Consider the following 18,813-nt stretch of genomic DNA (forward strand, 5'->3'; position numbering starts at 1 on the left):
GCTCAGACATCAGCGTATCAAATCTGGTGAAAAAATATCATTTCGTTGCGAAGTTATAACCATTTATGTGTAAAAACACAAAATTTTGAGGTAATTTTTCGTTTTTTGCAATTTTCGGCCATTTCTGATGGAAATTTTAACATAACGCCAATAGAACTTTTTGTTCAGAAGGTAATACAATGTTCTTCCTATGGTCGTTTCGAGTCGATCGGAATAACCCTCGCGGAGTTATTCGCGTGTGTTTTTTAAGCGCTATTTTCCTGTGCAGAACCAACCGTAAAGCACAACCTGGCATGCTTGGTATCGTTGGACTCGGCAACAATTCAGGACTCCAAAGAAAAAAGTTGCATGACAATACGTTAAACTCAGCCTAAGTTATAAGCGTTTAAATGATTCGTCTGACCACTAGGTGGCGCTGTGACGAAACGACGCATGCCATCTCAGGCCATGACTGTCATCACAAGTGCCAAGTGTCGTGTTGATACTTTATTCCTGTCCGCAGTTATAGCCAATAAATCCCTAGTGGCTGCGCACAATTCAGACGTTTGGGCATGGCATGGCGACTGTGAGTCGAAAGTTCAAATTTTTTTGATAACTTTTCATATTCACACTCCAAGGATTATTACAGCACTGGAACGGTTCCGATCAGACAAAAAACCTAGGACTAGTTCGTTTTTATTTTTTTCGACAAAATCGAAAATAGCGAAAAAAAATTCATGGCGGAAATGAAATCGGAGATATACGTTTTGTTCGTCTTGACGCAAGGATTCCAGTGATATAAGACACTTGAGATTTAGATAAGAATTGTGGGAGTTATGGGCATCAACGCGTTTGTTATCACTATAGCGCCACCTATAGGCCGATTGGGGTCATACTCTGTCAACCTCACCCCAAATTGGGACCTACCATTTGGCCAAATTTCAAGTCTCTAGGCCTTACAGTTTGGTCTGCACGATCCGTTTTATGGCAGAAAAATAAATATCCTAACAAAAACAATCGGTAATATAGCTGCAAGCAGCGATTACCGGGGTTCAAGCGATTTGGGACATTAAGACCATTAAGGGCATGGCTGTGTAGATTTGCTGCATTGTACAAAATAAATGATGAAAAATAAGATACCAGACACACGTGTTCAAAGTTATTAGCAAAAATTGCTATCGTTCAGTGAAATGTCTCCCTCTCTTCTCACGGAACATTGACAAATAGAACACTGAAGGAAATGTTTGTGGTGCTTGCAATGGCAAAACTCGGGTCACAAAATGTTAAAATAGGGTTAATGAGTCAAAAGAGCCGAACCCCACGTCTCTACGATGTTCTGATACAGAGATACAGCTTGCTAAATGGTTGCTAGGGTATTCTCATTGGTTGCTAGGGAGTGACTTGCAATCCATCAATGATTATACTCAAAGCCATGAAAGGAATAATCCATGATGACTCATGATTTTAAATGTAAGGTTACGGTATTTTTAAGTGAAAATAACAAATTACCACTAGGTGGCGCTATGACAAACTCGTGCATGGAATCTCAGGTCATGACTGTGTTACATCTAGCTAGTATCATGGCTGTACACTTTAGTTTATTGAAAAAACAGTTGTTTGACCATAGGGTTTGTTCAATGTCATAGGTTTTGTTAAATTATGAGGCCAACTAGTGGTGCAGGCATACCATTTTTTTTGTATTGCCTCAGACTGTGCTCAGACATCAGCGTATCAAATCTGGTGAAAAAATATCATTTCGTTGCGGAGTTATAACCATTTATGTGTAAAAACACAAAATTTTGAGGTAATTTTTCGTTTTTTGCAATTTTCGGCCATTTCTGATGAAAATTTTAACATAACGCCAATAGAACTTTTTGTTCAGAAGGTAATACAATGTTCTTCCTATGGTCGTTTCGAGTCGATCGGAATAACCCTCGCGGAGTTATTCGCGCGTGTTTTTTAAGCGCTATTTTCCTGTGCAGAACCAACCGTAAAGCAAAACCTGGCATGCTTGGTATCGTTGGACTCGGCAACAATTCAGGACTCCAAAGAAAAAAGTTGCATGAAAATATGTTAAACTCAGCCTAAGTTATAAGCGTTTAAATGATTCGTCTGACCACTAGGTGGCGCTGTGACGAAACGACGCATGCCACCTCAGGCCATGACTGTCATCACAAGTACCAAGTGTCGTGTTAATACTTCATTCCTGTCCGCAGTTATATCCAATAAATCCCTAGTGGCTGCGCACACTTCAGACGTTTGGGCGTGGCATGTCGACCGTGAGTCGAAAGTTCAACTTTTTTTCAATAATTATTGATATTCGAACTCCAAGGAACATTTTAGCACCAAAACGATTCCGATCGAGCGAAAAACCTAGGACTAGTTCGTTTTTATTTTTTTCGACAAAATCGAAAATAGCGGAAAATTTTTAATGACGGAAATGAAATCGGAGATATACATTTTGTTCGTCTTGACGCAAGGAATCCAGGGATATAAGACACTTGACATTTGGACAAGAATTGTGGAAGTTATGAGCATCAACGCGTTTGCCATCGCTGTAGCGCCCCCCATGGGCCGATTGGGATGACACTCTGTCAACTTCGCGCACGAATGAGACCTACCATTTGGCCAAGTCTCAAGTCTCTAGGCCTTACGGTTTGGTCTGCACGATCCGTTTTACGGCAGAAGAAAAATAATAAAAATAATAATAATAATAATAATAATAATAATAATAATAATAATAATAATAATAAAAATCAGTACAAATACAATAGGGTTTCAGCCCTTCGGGCTTGAACCCCTAATAACATTTTAGTGCTGTCCTGGTAACACTGCACAAAAAGCTATCCAATGTGCTTTAAAGCAGTGGTTCTTAACGTTATTCCTGGAGGCCCACTGCCCTGCACATTTTGTATGTCTCTTTTGTCTGACAGACTCAGTTCAGTTCATGGAGATCTCTTCTAATGAGCTGATGATTTGAATCAGGTGTGTTAAATAAGGGAGACATACAAAATGTGCAGGGCAGTGGGCCTCCAGGAATAACGTTAAGAACCACTGCTTTAAAGGAACACTCCACTTTTTTTTGAAAACATGCTCATTTTCCAGCTCCCCTAGAGTTAAACATTTGATTCTTACCGGTTTGGAATCCATTCAGCTGATCTCCGGGTCTGGCTGTACCACTTTTAGCATAGCTTAGCATAATTCATTGAATCTGATTAGACCATTAGCATCGCGCTCAAAAATAACCAAAGAGTATGGAAATTTTTCCTATTTAAAACTTGACTCTTCTGTAGTGACATCATGTACTAAGACAGATGGAAAATTAAAACTTGTGATTTTCTAGTCTGATATGGCTAGGATTATACTCTCATTCTGGCATAATAATCAAGGACTTTGCTGCCATACCATGGCTGAAGGAGGCGCAATGATATTACACAGTGCCCGAAAATAGTCCCCTTAGTATCTTCAGTTTAAAGTTGGCATATGCTTGGTTGTACGGTACAGATACAGATGTGGCACAACAAATGATATTCCCTTATTTGTGTACAGTCCCCGTGTGCCCCCTTCCATTCGGCAACATTTCCCACAGTGCAATACTGTGCAGCACTGAAGGTGTCCCAGGACAGCAGAGGCAGCGCTGTGAACTCTTCTGTGACCAAGGTTACGTCAGTGCCCTTCCAGACACCAACTTCCTATGTGATCCACAAGCAAAGATCTGGATGGATTACGCACCGCTGTCTGCCTGCCAAAGTAAATACACACAGGCGCAAGCCTTTTATCCCTTCAGCTGTAAAAAGCAAGCAATACAGTGTAAAGTTAATACAGATGTATATTAGTTTTTTCTCTTTTTTTTGCTTTGTAAAATGTTGTATACAGTAAATCACTGAGTGATTGTGTGTGCATGTGTTTGTTGTTTATTAGGACCTCAACCATTACAGACAGTGCAAGTGTATATACAGCTGCAGGTGACCTTGGCTGAGGGTCAGAGGAGCTGCAACATGCAAAACATTGAGCTACAGGCTGCACTGCTTCGTGACATGAGAGCTTCAGGCCTCTGCAGCCTGCAGGTACAATGCACATCTTCTAGTATACTACAGCACAAGGGCAGATAGCCAAGAGACTCACAACCACATAATGCAAAAATACACTACAGATTAATGTACACGGCATTGTACAGTACAGGTGTTTCTAACTTAAAGGTGGAATGAGTGAAACATATAAACTTATGCTAGCTTTAATTATCTAAATGTCTTGTTTGTTGTTAAAATGTTCAGTTTGTGTATGTTTGTTTTATTTGTATATTCATTTATGTGTCTGAATGTGTGTTAGGTGACCTCACCTGGTCGGATCAGATCTGTTGCAGTGTGCGACGAGTCATCTGTGTCTCTTGAGTGTATGAATGACAAGCAGGTCACTGTACGCATCACCTTTAGGACCCGCCTCTCTGACCTGCCAATGCAATCACTGCCTGATCTACATGACATTGGTGAGAGCAGCATTTAGGAAGTTATTAGTAACATTTTGCACGTAAAATATGTTGTGTATTTTTTTATTAAATAAATTAAATTATATTAAATAAATCCCAGATTTTTTTATAGTGGTGGGCAACGATTAATTGCGATTAATCGTATAGAAAAATTTACTTTATAATGACTTTTTGCATAATATATGTGTGTGTTTTGTGTGTAATTATTATGCTTTTTTTTAAAGACAATACATTTCACAAATACATTTCAGAAATGTTATTTATATATATATATAATAAATATATATATATAATATATATATATATATATATATATATATATATATATATATATATATATATATATATATATATATATATATATATATATATATATATATATATATATATATATTATGCAAAAATATATTTTATTTGTATGCGATTAATTGCGATTAATCATTGCCCACCACTTGTCTCATACCTTTGATGCCCAACTGTCAATCCATGCATGTTTTTTCCAGACATGGCACTTAGTGAGGAGAGGTTGTTAAATGGTGTTAAGGAATTAATCCAAAGGGAATCATACCGATCTGTACTCCTCTATGATGACTCTCTGGTTGTTTCCAGTCCACCCTTGTTTGGCTGCATGCCTGGCTATATGCAGCTCCCACAATCCACTGGGTGTGGTATGTTGGCTTCTGTACCCACTGCTTTTTATAATGGCAGATTAACCTCTTGACTATAAAGCAAAATGGTTTAATTTGCTTTTCTGAAAAATGACTTATAAAATTTGGTATAGCTGATGCATCTTTTTATTTTTACCCACATGTGAAATAGTAGAAATACCGCATAAAGCATTATTATTTTGTGTAACCCACTCGCTGTGTCTTTCTCTCTTTTTCTTTCACTTTCACTCTCTCTCTCTTCCACGTACACAGTGTTGTGTCCAGCTGGTTCATTCTCTAGTGATGGTGTATGTTCTCCATGTCCTCGTGACACATTCCAGGCAGATGAAGGACAGATCTTCTGCACTTCCTGCCCTACCGGCACCTCCACTGTTGCCCAGGGAGCCTTCAGTGCTTCTCACTGTGAGTAAAGGCTGTTTATAAAAACACAAACGGGCTTTTAAATAGGTAAAATTGCACATTGAAACAGATCTTGCATCAACTTTAAAAAAGTGTGTAGATGCTATGAATTAATAATACAGTTCTAATAAAGCCTGGTCTAACTATAGATCACAGATCTCTGAAGCTTGGGGAGTTTTATTTGCTTTTTAAACATGATGAAACTTCAAACGTGCTAAAATTGGAATATATAATTTGTAAAAAGCGGACATACGTTTTTTAAGGTTCGTATTTTTATTGCAGTTCAACCATGTCTCCCTATAATTTGTAATGCTCTATAATTCTCTCATTTTGTTTTCTTTCTCACACTGTTCAAACTAAAGGTCTTACTAAGTGCCAGCAGAGTAAACTACAATGTACAAAGAAAGGTGACTTCCTATTGGCCCAGAAAGACCCACTGTCTGGCAAGTGGTTATGTGTCACTCCACAGGGAGAGGAGCTTTCTTGGACATCTTCTGATGGTCCAATTACAGCAGAAGAATGCCAAGGTATGTGCTACATTTATACAGTTGGCAGGTGCTTTTATCCAAAGCAACAGTAAATTCGAACCGTACAGTATTTGACCCTGCTTGTGAAAGCCTGAGAAATTAATTGTAAAAATCCGACATTGATGCTCCGAAGCTCATAAATAGATTGAGACTTGGATGGAGGGTGAAGCATGTTATCAATACTGTACATAAATTCCATAAAAATCACATATATGATTTTGACATTGTAGGAAAAGTGCAACTATTAATTTAAAATGAAGGTAATTAACTGATTCCCCGGCAGAAATTTTTTGAAATATTGTTTCAAAAAATATGTAAACATGCAAATATATCAAATGAAAGAACAGACCCTCTGCTTTTAAACAAACAAGCAAAACAGGAAAAAAACTGTTTCCTCCTATCTATATTTTTGTTCTCTGCTTATAAACTCTTAAATATGGGTATTTTTCAAAAAAAAAAAAAAAAGAATTAGCAAAAAGCTGAAATAATTGTGAAGAAATTTTGTTAGAGATCAGATTCGCAACGATAATCAAAACATACACAGAGTTTAAAATTAGTAAATAACTTTTTTGCTTCAGTATTTTTATAAATTGGGTATGTGCGCTATCTAGTGGATAATCGTGGTATTACAGATTAACATTAAACCTAATCAGTAACACGTTTTTTATGCAAATGTTTTCTCTTAATTGACGAGAGAACTCAATGTCGGGGAAAGAATTAACATTAATTTGTCTGTGTTGATAATATTGTATCTTTCTCTAGTATTTGAGAAGTTTGAGATGGTTTCCACTTCATCCCTGCTGACATCAGAGAGTGCTGACATTCTAAGCTCTGACTCTTCAACCGAGCCAATGGAAAATGAGATTAGGAAATGTGTGCTTGGTGAGCTACACTATAAAAATTGTTTTTGTACACCTGCACTTGAATCATGTCAACGTGGTATCTCATGACAGGAATAAAAATGATCAATTTTATCTCTTCTGGTCTCTGTTAGACTGTGCTCAGAAGAACTCGTGTCAACATGTGACCATTTTTAAGGATGAAGAGAAAACACACTGCACGCTCTACAGCACAAGTGCAGACAATACTGAATGCAAGACCTCTGAACAAGTATGACCAATAATCACATACACTTTGCCCACATTTGAATTGCTTTTTCAATGCAATGTAGTGTCAAGTTCTTAAAACTGAAATCCATTACCTTTGCCCCTGTATCTTATATTACTTACATAACTTTTTCCCTACCAGCATTTAAAAATTTTATTGCCAGTCAGCGCTACCATTTTTCCTGATTTTCACAAAAGTTTAATGCCTTCCAGAAAATGTTCTTCTTAAAATATATAAACATACAATAAATCAAATGAGAGAACAGACCATCTGCTTTTAAACCCAAAAAAAGTTTTGTCCTTTTTTAAGCCTCCATTATCAGCTTTAAAATGACATCTTCTGAGCAAGCAAAAGAGCCGTTGGATGAGATGCGGAAGAAATAGTCCTACTCACAATAGCGATTTAACTACAAAAACCGGACGAATCACTTTAAATATACCATGTGATCGATATGTCTTGAAGTGTGGTAACCGTAGTATAAGCAGAATAATTGACTCCAGCCGTTGAATTATTAGAAAAATAATGCACACCTGAGGTGGTGATGCGGCCACGACGCGAAGTGTCAATTATTCCTTACTTAAATATGGGTAGGTTTCTTCAAAAACACTAATTTTGGGCAAAAAGTTGAGATAATTCCATTTTTGTGAAGGACTTTTTATAGAGATCAGATTCAGAGCGACCCTCATAACTTACACGGACATACAGCTGTTTGCCTAGGGCGATACTTCCGGAATTTTATAAGTTGCGGAAGAGTGCCACCTGGTGGATAATAGCGGTATTGTGGAAAGCCAAAAATACTCGTCATTGGCAGAAGCATTTACTCTTAATTGACGATTTAACTCGTCAATGGCAGGGAAAGAGTTAATATGAAATAGTAAAATCTAACCCAGCAGCTCAATTTATTTATCATAATTGTAAGCTTTAGAACTGGGCAAATTCTAAAATGCCTGAGATTATTCGATTCTCATGCGTGTCTCCTCAGTAAAGCCAGTTTAATGATTAGTAGTAAATCACCATCACCTGCTTTCAGATGGAGCACCATTTACTACACAGAGCTGAATTTCAACAAGAAGATTACAAAATCGTGTCATAATCGTGGGAAATCGCCTCCAATATTGTATGCGATCTTGCCTAGAAATACGGCTCTGCATAGTAAATGCCGCTCCATCTAAAAGCAGGTGATGGCGATTTATTACTAATCACCAAACCGGCTTTACTGTGGAGACACCATGGGTGCGTTCCACTCCAGTTTTAGACACACACTCGCAAACTTCCCTAAGCACTTCCCCTCGGGGGAATCCCTGTCGCCATTTTGAAGTGCGTTCCAGTTCGTCAAGTGGACGAGGGAAGTTTGTATGGACAGACCCTCGCTCCCTCGATTTTGACCAAGGGAGCGAGTCTGCTTCATATGTACACTTCATGCAGCTTCATATCCCACAATGCAACACGATTGTGACGTCACTTCAGCAACTCGCGCTTTGCACATGGAGGGGGCGGTCTCCACTTTCCATGTGATCAAGGGCTTAGGGAGATCCATTTGAACCCACTTCAAGTGTTCTAGCAGTAGTGGGCACTCATACAACGTAAGCAATGACGTACATCCGAGTGAACGAGACTGAGGGAAGTTAGCGAGGGAAGTTCATAAAAAAACGAACTGGAACGCAGGGCATGAGAATCACAGGCGATTTTTTTGCCCAGCTCTAGTAAGCGTACCATTTTTAAATATGTGTAACGTATAGAGACAGTTTTGAACCTTAATTGTGAATGAACTTATAACAATATTTTTTTTCTTTTTACATTTCAAAAAGGTTACTGATTGCGGCTTTAAAGGTATAGTTTACAAAAAAAAATACAATTCTGTCATCATTTACTCAACCTCAAGTTTTAACAAACTTGTATACTTTCCCTGTTCTGCCGAACACAAATAAAGACATTTGTAATCAAGCAGGAGGATAAAATAATACTGTGGAAGTGAATGGTGCCCAAAACGGTTTGGTTACAAACATTGGTCAATATATCTTCCTTTGTTTTCAGCAGTGCCAAGAAACTCATACAATTTGTAACAACTTGAGGGTGAGTAAATGATGACCGAATGTTCATTTTTGGGTGACCTATCCATTGAACTATCCATTGACAAATAAAAATATTTTACTGTTTCCCTACAAAGCTTTGGCCAAAGATATTTAACCACTCCCCGCATAAAACTAAGAGTTTTGGTTCATAACCCAATGTCAACACTGAATTGAACTAAGTTGGACCATTCTCTGATTTATAGTGTTTGTGCTGGGCCACCTGTTGGAAAACGGTGGCATTAATCATGTCACTATAATTTCAATTATCTGGCACTGGGAATTTTTTTTCTCTTAGTGGCCCTCAAATTTTTATTTCCAAATGTGACAAATTTATTGCAAAAAAGTGGTTTATTGGCATTGCAGAGCAAAGGGTTTCTGGGAAATGATGGCGCTGAAACATTCCAGACTCTCAGCTGCGCTGTGAAAATAAAAGGAGGAGATGAACCTAATCTGATGGTACTGAAAAAGAAAGGTAAGCTCATGTGCTGTTTTATCACACATGTTCCCCTGGTGAATAATAACAGCCACTTTGGTCCTGAGTTGCAAAACACACACATATCACAGCAAAATACGCTCACATGCGCATAAACACGTATACGTGTCAATACAGCTTGAGTCAATTAGAACTTGGAATGAGTTAGCTTGATAACTATAAGCAAATGCTTGAATGCTAAAGTCTATAATCAGGATACAGTATCATAATGAACTGTAGTTGCAATGAGAAAGTTGTGGTTAACGGGTGATTATTTTAACATAGCGGACCGTGTTTGTGGCAAATGGAATAAATTAGATTGTCATAAAAACATTCCTTAGGCTTGTTCTGTTTTGAGATCAAATATTTATCCATGTGAAATAAACGACTTCGTACTCTCAGAAACTATGGGGGCGCAGCCTCAATCTTTTAGTTTCTAGTTATTTTTGGAAGCATTTAGATGCACTTGTGTTTCTTGGCTAAGTGCTAAAGAGTATCTGTTCTTCTTTCTCTCGTTTTTAAAAACTCTGCACCCTTTGTTCTTTGCCTAAAGGTCATGAATTCAGCACAGCAGGACAGAAGAGCTTCGAGAGACTGAATTTCCGTAAGAGCAATTCTGGAGTGTATCGCACGCTGGTGTTTGATGCAAGCAGGACCGCTCTGGCTGATGTCCACCACTTCTGCATCAACTCCTGCAGGCGTGAGAACTGCTGTGATGGATTCATCCTTAACCAGAATGTCCTCAGTGGAGGTCAGAGTCAATCCCACTCATTATATGTAGATCTCTAACATCCAAATAGGGGTGATGGAGTCCAAGTTAATATTGTACTCTAGATTATTTCTCTGGGGTTTTCTGTTTAGGCACATATCCTAAAGTACACAAGACCTTATGCTAATACCCAAGATTGGGATTATTACTAACACATGTTGATCTTCCATTGTGTATAATGTTGTCACATTATATGGGGTAAGTTGTCACAATGGAACCTGGCATTATACAACCCGTTATTTAAACTAAACACCTGTCCAAATCTCCTGACCTGACATTTAAATCTATTTTTTTTAAACACTTGTCCTGTACAGGCTCTATAATGTGTGGACTCCTGAGCTCTCCTTCAGTGCTGCAGTGTAACGATAAAGACTGGGACATGAGCGGGACGGCATCCTCCAATCGTGTCTGTGGTGCTGGTGTCCAATACAACAAACAGCAGAAGCGTTTTACTTTCAGCTTTGGAGGACAGAACTTCAACATCAGTATGAGCACATGCACATTGATAGTGTATAAGCTATAAAAGCTTTAACGTTGTTGTTTTTTAATTGATTTAGTACACAATTGTGTCATGTTAATGAAGAGTTTACAATTTTATGTGACCGCAGCTGATGCAGCAATACCAATGTCCAGCAAAAACAAAACCGGTTACCAGGAAACTCTCATCAGCTTCCAAAGAGTCTATCTGTGGAGAGGTATTCATATATTCAGCACTGATCTGCCCTATCAGTTAATATCATCCATACTACATTTCTATATAATACCTTCTGACTTTATTCAAGATTCAAGAATTTATTGTCTAATGTACAAAAAGCGATCTGTTGCACTATTACATAGACTGTAAAAAAAGATGGACGACGCCCGTTCGCTCTCTTCCATTGGTGAAAAGTGAAGCCACCAGTGTCCCGATATGGCGCTGACATCTTGGGTCTTGAGTCTGCGCAGTAGCGATTTCGGGACCAGTCCTGCAGAGTAGTGAGCAGGAAGTAAAGCCGCGAAATCAGGACCCCGCCTTCGCTCTCGCAGAATGCGCATATCACATGATATCACAGCTGTCAATCATGACGTGACACCCCCGTTTTTATATCATTAAATAACTAACTAAAAACAAACTTATTTTAAAAACATACATTTGAATGTACATCAGCGTGATAAAAACTACAGTAAATGACAGAAACCAGCTCCGGAAAAAAGATAATTGAAGTGTAATTAAATTTTTTAGTTGGTCTCAAGTCCCATTGAATAACATGGGGAGGCGAGCTTTATGACCTACACTGGGACCAGTCACTGGGGGGCGATCGATCGTTTTGGCTTCACTTTTCAGGGCTTGTGCGGCACGCTTGCACTATTACAATGAAATTCTTACTCTGTGAATCCTCTAGCAGCTTAAAAATATGAATATGAATGTTGACACAAACAACAAAAGTACACAATACTAAATTGGTCAATTGGAAATGTGTGTTGATATAGGTGTTAATGTACGTATGTGTATAAATGTAAGTAATACAGTATATACAGTGTATGAATATAAACATGACTAGAATTTGCGGACAATATATACATACATATGCTTACATGTAAGAGATACATACTTTTTAAGATATATGCATTTATACTTTATATTAAGTAACAACTATGTACTGTATATGTACACTTGTGTATAGTGTATGTACACAGTCCAATGGTTATTTTCCTTAAAGTTTATTAGATACTGGGCTGTGAAAGTTATTTCAAGTTAATATTTTACATTTTGATTTGCTATATTTTTGCCCCTGTTTTCACAGACAAGACTTAAGGCTAGTCCTAGACCAAACACATGTTTAAGCTGTCTCAACTGAAAAACTTTCACGGACAGATCTTAAAATAAGTTCATTGATTTTTTTTTAAAGGCGGGGTGCATGATCTCTGAAGGCCAATGTTGATATTTGAAATAACCTTAACAAACACGCCCCTATCCCAATAGATTCTGGAACTTCTTTTTAAAGACCCACCCCACATATACAGAACCCAGCCAACAATGTCGGTTAGTAGAAATGCCCCTTACTGCTGATTGGCTAAAGTGTGTTTTGGTACTCTGCCTGACTCCCTTTTCCAAAGTGTTTTTCAAAAATCATGCACCTTGCCTTTAAGATATAAACCAATAACATATTTTTCTAAGGCATGTTTCTGAAAGGTGCTTAAACATTTTAATTTAACTAAGACCTAGTCCTGGCTTTAGCTAAGCCTTGTCTGTGAAACCAATCCTTAATTCCTTAACTTAAAAAGTAAAGTAACATAAAAAATATGTCTTAGGCCGTATTGATCACATCATTTATCACAGTGTACATGTGTATGTGTAACCTGTAGTCAGTAGGGTATATAAAAAAATGAACAAGTAAAACTGAAATCTGATCAAGCGTACATTCATGTTGAGTGATATAAATATCTGATTTAAAATATGTTTTTTCAGAGTCCGATATGAGCACACGTCCCTCTCCTTGCAGTGGATCCACTTTATTAGATGATTCTAGAATTCAACTTTCTGGTATGGCTGAGTAAGATGCACCCAACCCCTAATATTTTATATTTTTCATAATCTTAACACTTATCTATTTTTTGATGGTTTCTGCTCATTTTTCCCTTCAGATTCAGTCAAAGAAGCTTTTGATGCTCTGGAGAGCGGTGATGTCACAGTCGATATGGATAAGGAGCTTCCTAGCCAGCTTTATTGGATCTTCAAACATCAATACAGCTTCCAGGAGGCTCAGTTGTGGTGTCTAAAACGTAAGAGAGACACAAAGCTGAAAATGCTAATACTGTTAAAGCCAGTGGTGTAGTGGTGCCTGGAGATGTGGGTATAGGTACTCTTAATTTATGCCCCCATTTTTTAAAGCGCCCCAACTAAGGTTGAACTGCTTGTGTTATAAACAGTGACTTGTAAGACTAGTCTTGGATACTTAGTTCACTCCAAAATGGGCCAGTATTGTCTCTTAACTTCTCAATAAAATCAATCTTATTAATTAATGTTTAGAATTTAGAAGTTGGTATAGCTTTATCAGTGTCTGTGCTTGAAAATGTGCTTTATGAACATGGAAAAATGTGTGTCTCAGGATGCGAGGAAGAAGAACTGTGCCACGTATCTGACCTCAGGGATGAAGACCCCTTGTATTTCGAGTGTGTGTTGTATCCGGACACGCGTGTGTGTGGGGCGTATGACAAACCTCTTAGGCAGGCATGCAGTCTAGTGCTGGCACGGAGCCCTGCACATACACACCAGAAGAAAAGTGAGTCACATACACACAGATCATTGCTTGAGAAAGCCAGCTTTCGCCTCACATTTTATATCACATTACGTATTTTGTCAGACAGTTACACTTAAACACAATATTATTCAATATAATACATATGTTCATATTTTTTAGGATTTCTGGAATGTTTATACAGACTTTCCACTGTGATTATACAGATGGTCTTTGCATTGCCTTATGGAGGGTTTACTGCTGTGGTTTACTGAATAGTTTTTCCAATCGAGTCTTTCTGTCATAGATTTTGTTTGTTAATTATTTTTGGCATATGCTTTACCCCCAAAATGATATGCAGTGCATTCCATCTATACAGTTTTTTTATAAGTGGGATCCAACCCATGACCTTTGCAATGCTAACAAAATGCTCTGCCAATTAAGCAATAGGAACAGAAAAATGGACCCTAGCTGTCACTGGGGTGAAACCCTTTCAAAAATTACATCTTTGTAGCTAAAGAGTTCATAATAGTATTTTAGACGTACATATTGGTAAGCGTGTATAATAGAACCTCCAAGGAACATACTGGTAACAAATACATATCTATACCTAATTGTATATATTAAGGCCTTTTCAGGGTACTGCCCCAGTGACAGCTATAGGAACTTTTTTTGGCTATTTTTCTGACTATTTTTACTTGTTTTTTTTTTACATTAAATAAATGTTTTTTAAAAGCTCCACTGTGTAAGATCTACTCCCATCTAGCGGTGAAAGTCTATATGACAACCAACTGAATATTACTTTCTAGCCCCCCCCCCCTTCGGAATGCGTTTTAACTCGTACGGTGGCCGGTCTTGTCATGGCTTCCAGTAGCTACAAAGCAAAAAATGAACAATTTGCAATGTCCTTTGCCTGTGATCCATCAAAGCACACAGATTTATGTTTAACATGGAAAAAGTCTAATTGTCATGATATGTCCGCTTAAAATCACATACAAAAAGCAACCATAAACGTAGCTTAGACACTCCTTTTTCATCGACGTGAGGAAAAATATCACAGGGGCTGTTAAACTTGGTATTAAGATGTGTTTTCGTCGATCAGATCACAAGTGGACGAGAGAGACACATCACGTTTACACTTGGTGTTTAAATCCGTCTCTTTTTGTCCATTTTCGACCGCTTCTCTCGAGATTACTGAGGGGATGGTCTGTGGACGAGTCCCTCTCCTGTCATTTAGTCATGAGCGGGAGTAATGATGTGTCATATATAATGTCAGAGTTCAATGCTTATGTTTTAAGTAAACATTACATGTCCGTGTATATGTAAGAGCTTTCTCTGATATTGGTGAAATAAGATCGCTCAACTTTCACACGCTTGTAAAATGAAACGAAAGACGCGCAGATCAGCAGCGTTTTATCAATGAAAGGCTAAAAATAGGGCTGTCACCGTGTGTTTAAGCTAGAGGTCAGAAAAGATGAAAAACATTGATCTCAGTACCTCAGATTACATACACAGCAAAATCACTGGTGTTAAAATAACACCCAGGGTGTCAAATTTAACACTGGAAAAGTGTGTATATGTGTCCACACTACACTGTGTTAATTTAGTCAAAAGTGTAGTGTTAATTTAACAACACTCATTATATGTTAATTTAACACTCAATATTGTTAAATTTTACACTTTGTTCAACACTATTCATTGTTGTTTCCACACTACACTGGTGTTGGCACAGAAATACAGTGTTAAAAATTAACACTCCAAATTTAAAGTCAACACCAGTGTAATGTGAATTCAACAATGTTAAGTGTTAAAATACTGATTAATAGCCACTTTTGTTGCCAATGGGTTGTTTCTATAAAAGACAAATGACAAGAAATATTGCAAAACCTCTTTTTATTAAAGTACATCACATTTAATATTTACATTGATACACACAACACTTTGCATTTAACACTGCTTATTTAAATACCTCAGCTACAATTAGAATACAGAATACAGTATGGAATAATGAAAGTTATCTTATACCACAGCGCAGTGACATGAAAACCACTTATTATAAGGTCTTTAATAAATCAAATGAGAGTTTTAAAAAAATTAGCCACCCTACTCAAAACTTGAACATTAAAATACACTGCAATTACCTTACTGGCAGGCAGAAATGCTTATCCTTCACAATACTAAAGATTTTTCCATAACAGAACAGACATTTCAATTCAAAAGACGTTTCATTTTTCTTAAATACATTCCAACCTGGTATTTAGTTCTGTAGTTGTTTTACTCATGATGTAGTGGAAGGCTGCATCAGTGGTCGTCATCATGGAGGGAATGGCTTTTTGGTCCAGAATGATGCAAAAATTCTGGATGCAACTTCTGTTCCCAACGCAGTGCAGGCAGGGCTGTGCTGATTCATCCCCCTCAAAGCATGGATTGATGCTCATCACCTAAGTGTTTTAAAAGAGTGTATTTGATGAATGTATTTGATGTGTATTTATGAACTTGTATGCATTTACATGGGGTGAACAATGCAAGCAAACTAACTGCTGAATAAATAACTAGAACAAAATACTAAAAAAACTTACATAGCACAAGCAGTAGCTTCAGTTGCACATTGACCCTCTTTCTTCTTTCTTCCTTTCACAAATGAAGGCAAGAGGTGAATGAGCCAGGGAAGAGCTGCCACATCACTGTCCCGTCCTAGCAAAACAGAATTTAAACACCATGAGTATACAGTTAAACTTTAAAACCGTAAAAGTAGCAAACCCATGTACACTTACCATATTTAAACTCCTGTTGACCAGACAGAGGGTCATCCATATTGTTGTATGTTGGCTATTTTGCAATACATCACCTCAGCATATTTCTGCAGATTTTCAAAGACAAAAAGAGTCAAGAAAATACCAAAAAGGGTGCAGTTTTAACCGTTATTTGAATCAAAATCATCACAGTATAATAAATCATGTTAGAGACAGTGTACAGTACAAATGTACTGTGTGTACTCACATAACTAGTTGGTAAGCTCTTATCCTCCAAACTGGGTTAAGGAATAACAGTTCCAGAATTCATGGGTATGCCGTATTCAAATATAGGGTCCTATCACAAAAATGACAATAAAGACTCTGAAAACTCAACATTCTTTTTATATTAAAAACAGCACTCAAGACAATATGAATCTTCATTTATACATTTTCAAAATAGTAATCAATTTGATTGCTATTTAATATGAGAAGATAATATATTTTATTAAAGTTGGCAGCAGGTCATGTGAGTTTCTTTCCAGATTAATAATAATAATAATAATAATATGTACAAAACTACATATACTAAAAAGATTGGTTAACTGTTCAGTTATGTCAAATAAAATGATTTATATGTATAAATATATAAACTTACCTTCTGTAATGAATTTATATAAGTTGTTTCTCATTGGAAGTCATCCATGTCAGGTCTTCTTTAATAAACTGCCCTAAAAACAGCATCTCTTCTGAATGATTTGAAGCACTCAGTGTGTACTTTCACCAAACTAGCATCTATAATGACAGAAAAAAACAAATGTTCGCCATACACGTTTTACACTTTCGTATGTATTTGCCATTTGCATCTGTCTGACATCTAGCGCCACGAAAAGCTTACAACACACAATGCATCCAATCTGTGCATACAAATGATGATATATTGTGAGGTTTTGGTCAAATTAATTGTTGGTTTGGCGATATTTCCCCTGTTTGTATAAATATTAGAAAAACACATGACGATGCGGTTGCGGTTTTCTCCGTGTTTTTCAGTAATTTGAATAATTAACCGATATCCGTGCACTCACGTGCATGTAAATGACCTCGTTAACTCACGGCATCTAGCCTATATGATTACCTCATAACGAACATCATATGGTGAATAAACGAGCTTTCATTTAACTTAATTTCATACCTTCAATTTGTAGTGCATGTCGCGTTTTATCATGGTTCAATTCTTTCGTTCATATCTCCTGTTAAAATTATCCTTCTTGGTTTTAAACTTTTAGCTAGCAGTTTAACTTTATACTAAACTAACAAGGGAACAACGTAACACAAGGTAGCTCTGATTAAACTGAACCAAATAACGAACAAAGGGGAAATAAAATGGGAAAAATATCTTATTTAGGTTTTTTGGCATTTGGCTGGGTAGAGTCAGACAGAGAAATAACAGTTTAATTTAGCTAAACCATGTGAATATTATGAGACTGATTTACCTGATCTCTTCAGTCCTCCTGTGAAAGAAAATGGCGGTAAAATCCCTGACAGGATATGTTTAGTGGAGGCGTGGCTTGATTTACACTGCTCAGAGTGAAATCTGATAACACCCTTGTTTTACACTGACACTGTCGTGAATATAACACTGGCCTAGCAATGGCAGTGTTATTTTATTACCAGATAGTGTTAAAACAGCATCAACACTGTGTATTTAACACCATCCCTGAAAATTTAACACTGGTGATTTTGCTGTGTAAATGGGCGGATAGACGGCGTGTGGCTGTTCGAACACATTAAACCACATGCGTGTTTACACTAACTGCATAACCATGCTATAGTTAGCCAAGGAACTAGAGATGCGCGGTTGGCGGTTACAGCCGCGGACTCCGCGGATAAACCGCGGATCGGGCGGATGACGTGACGAAAAATAATATTTTAATTAAATTCGGGCGGTTGGCGGATCGACTGCTTGTTATTAGCTTTGTCCTTCAAAGCATGCGACCTTAAAGGTGAGCACTCTGTCTTTCAAGGTGGCAGCCTCAGAAGTCCGCGAAGAGAACTGAAATGAGACGGTTTAGCCTTCTGAGGACCCATAATTTGGGTCACCTGTTGCACGCGCCCCCAGTAGCGCCCATCGCGCCTGTCAGCAATAAACAGCGGAGACATTTCTGACTTATTAAAATAAACATGTAATCAGAAAAATATGAATTTATTTTAGAAAATATGACACATTGATGTAGATTAAACTATTCAACAACAGTATATCAAATAATCAACCTTAGAAATATACACAACATAAACCGAATAATATGAACACAAAACATAACTTATAATACTAAAACAGTGACAAGAAAAAGTTTTCTAAATACACTTTTATTTAATAAAGGTTT

General features: G+C 37.4%; 1 protein-coding gene and 1 long non-coding RNA gene across 2 annotated transcripts in view; one reads left to right on the forward strand and one right to left on the reverse strand.

Moving 5' to 3' along the window:
- The window catches only part of tg (thyroglobulin), a 64,333-nt gene that overhangs the window by 19,869 nt on the left and 25,651 nt on the right, over positions 1-18,813 (forward strand). Inside the window, exons 17-31 of the mRNA XM_073811704.1 lie at positions 3,529-3,729; positions 3,901-4,046; positions 4,309-4,465; positions 4,969-5,133; positions 5,386-5,535; positions 5,895-6,059; positions 6,822-6,941; positions 7,054-7,169; positions 9,602-9,710; positions 10,264-10,461; positions 10,794-10,964; positions 11,088-11,174; positions 12,929-13,003; positions 13,105-13,242; positions 13,569-13,742. Coding sequence (XP_073667805.1) covers positions 3,529-3,729; positions 3,901-4,046; positions 4,309-4,465; positions 4,969-5,133; positions 5,386-5,535; positions 5,895-6,059; positions 6,822-6,941; positions 7,054-7,169; positions 9,602-9,710; positions 10,264-10,461; positions 10,794-10,964; positions 11,088-11,174; positions 12,929-13,003; positions 13,105-13,242; positions 13,569-13,742 — 2,172 coding nt within the window. The remainder of the gene's footprint in view (positions 1-3,528; positions 3,730-3,900; positions 4,047-4,308; positions 4,466-4,968; positions 5,134-5,385; positions 5,536-5,894; positions 6,060-6,821; positions 6,942-7,053; positions 7,170-9,601; positions 9,711-10,263; positions 10,462-10,793; positions 10,965-11,087; positions 11,175-12,928; positions 13,004-13,104; positions 13,243-13,568; positions 13,743-18,813) is intronic.
- LOC135788849 (uncharacterized) lies at positions 15,552-16,841 on the reverse strand. The gene is made up of 4 exons (XR_010547460.2): positions 16,698-16,841; positions 16,472-16,557; positions 16,277-16,391; positions 15,552-16,138 (listed from the first exon to the last, which is right to left on the reverse strand). It is a non-coding gene; the product is annotated as an uncharacterized lncRNA (long non-coding RNA).

This window comes from Paramisgurnus dabryanus, chromosome 13 (genome assembly GCF_030506205.2).
Source record: "Paramisgurnus dabryanus chromosome 13, PD_genome_1.1, whole genome shotgun sequence".
NCBI classification, from domain to species: Eukaryota; Metazoa; Chordata; class Actinopteri; order Cypriniformes; family Cobitidae; genus Paramisgurnus; species Paramisgurnus dabryanus.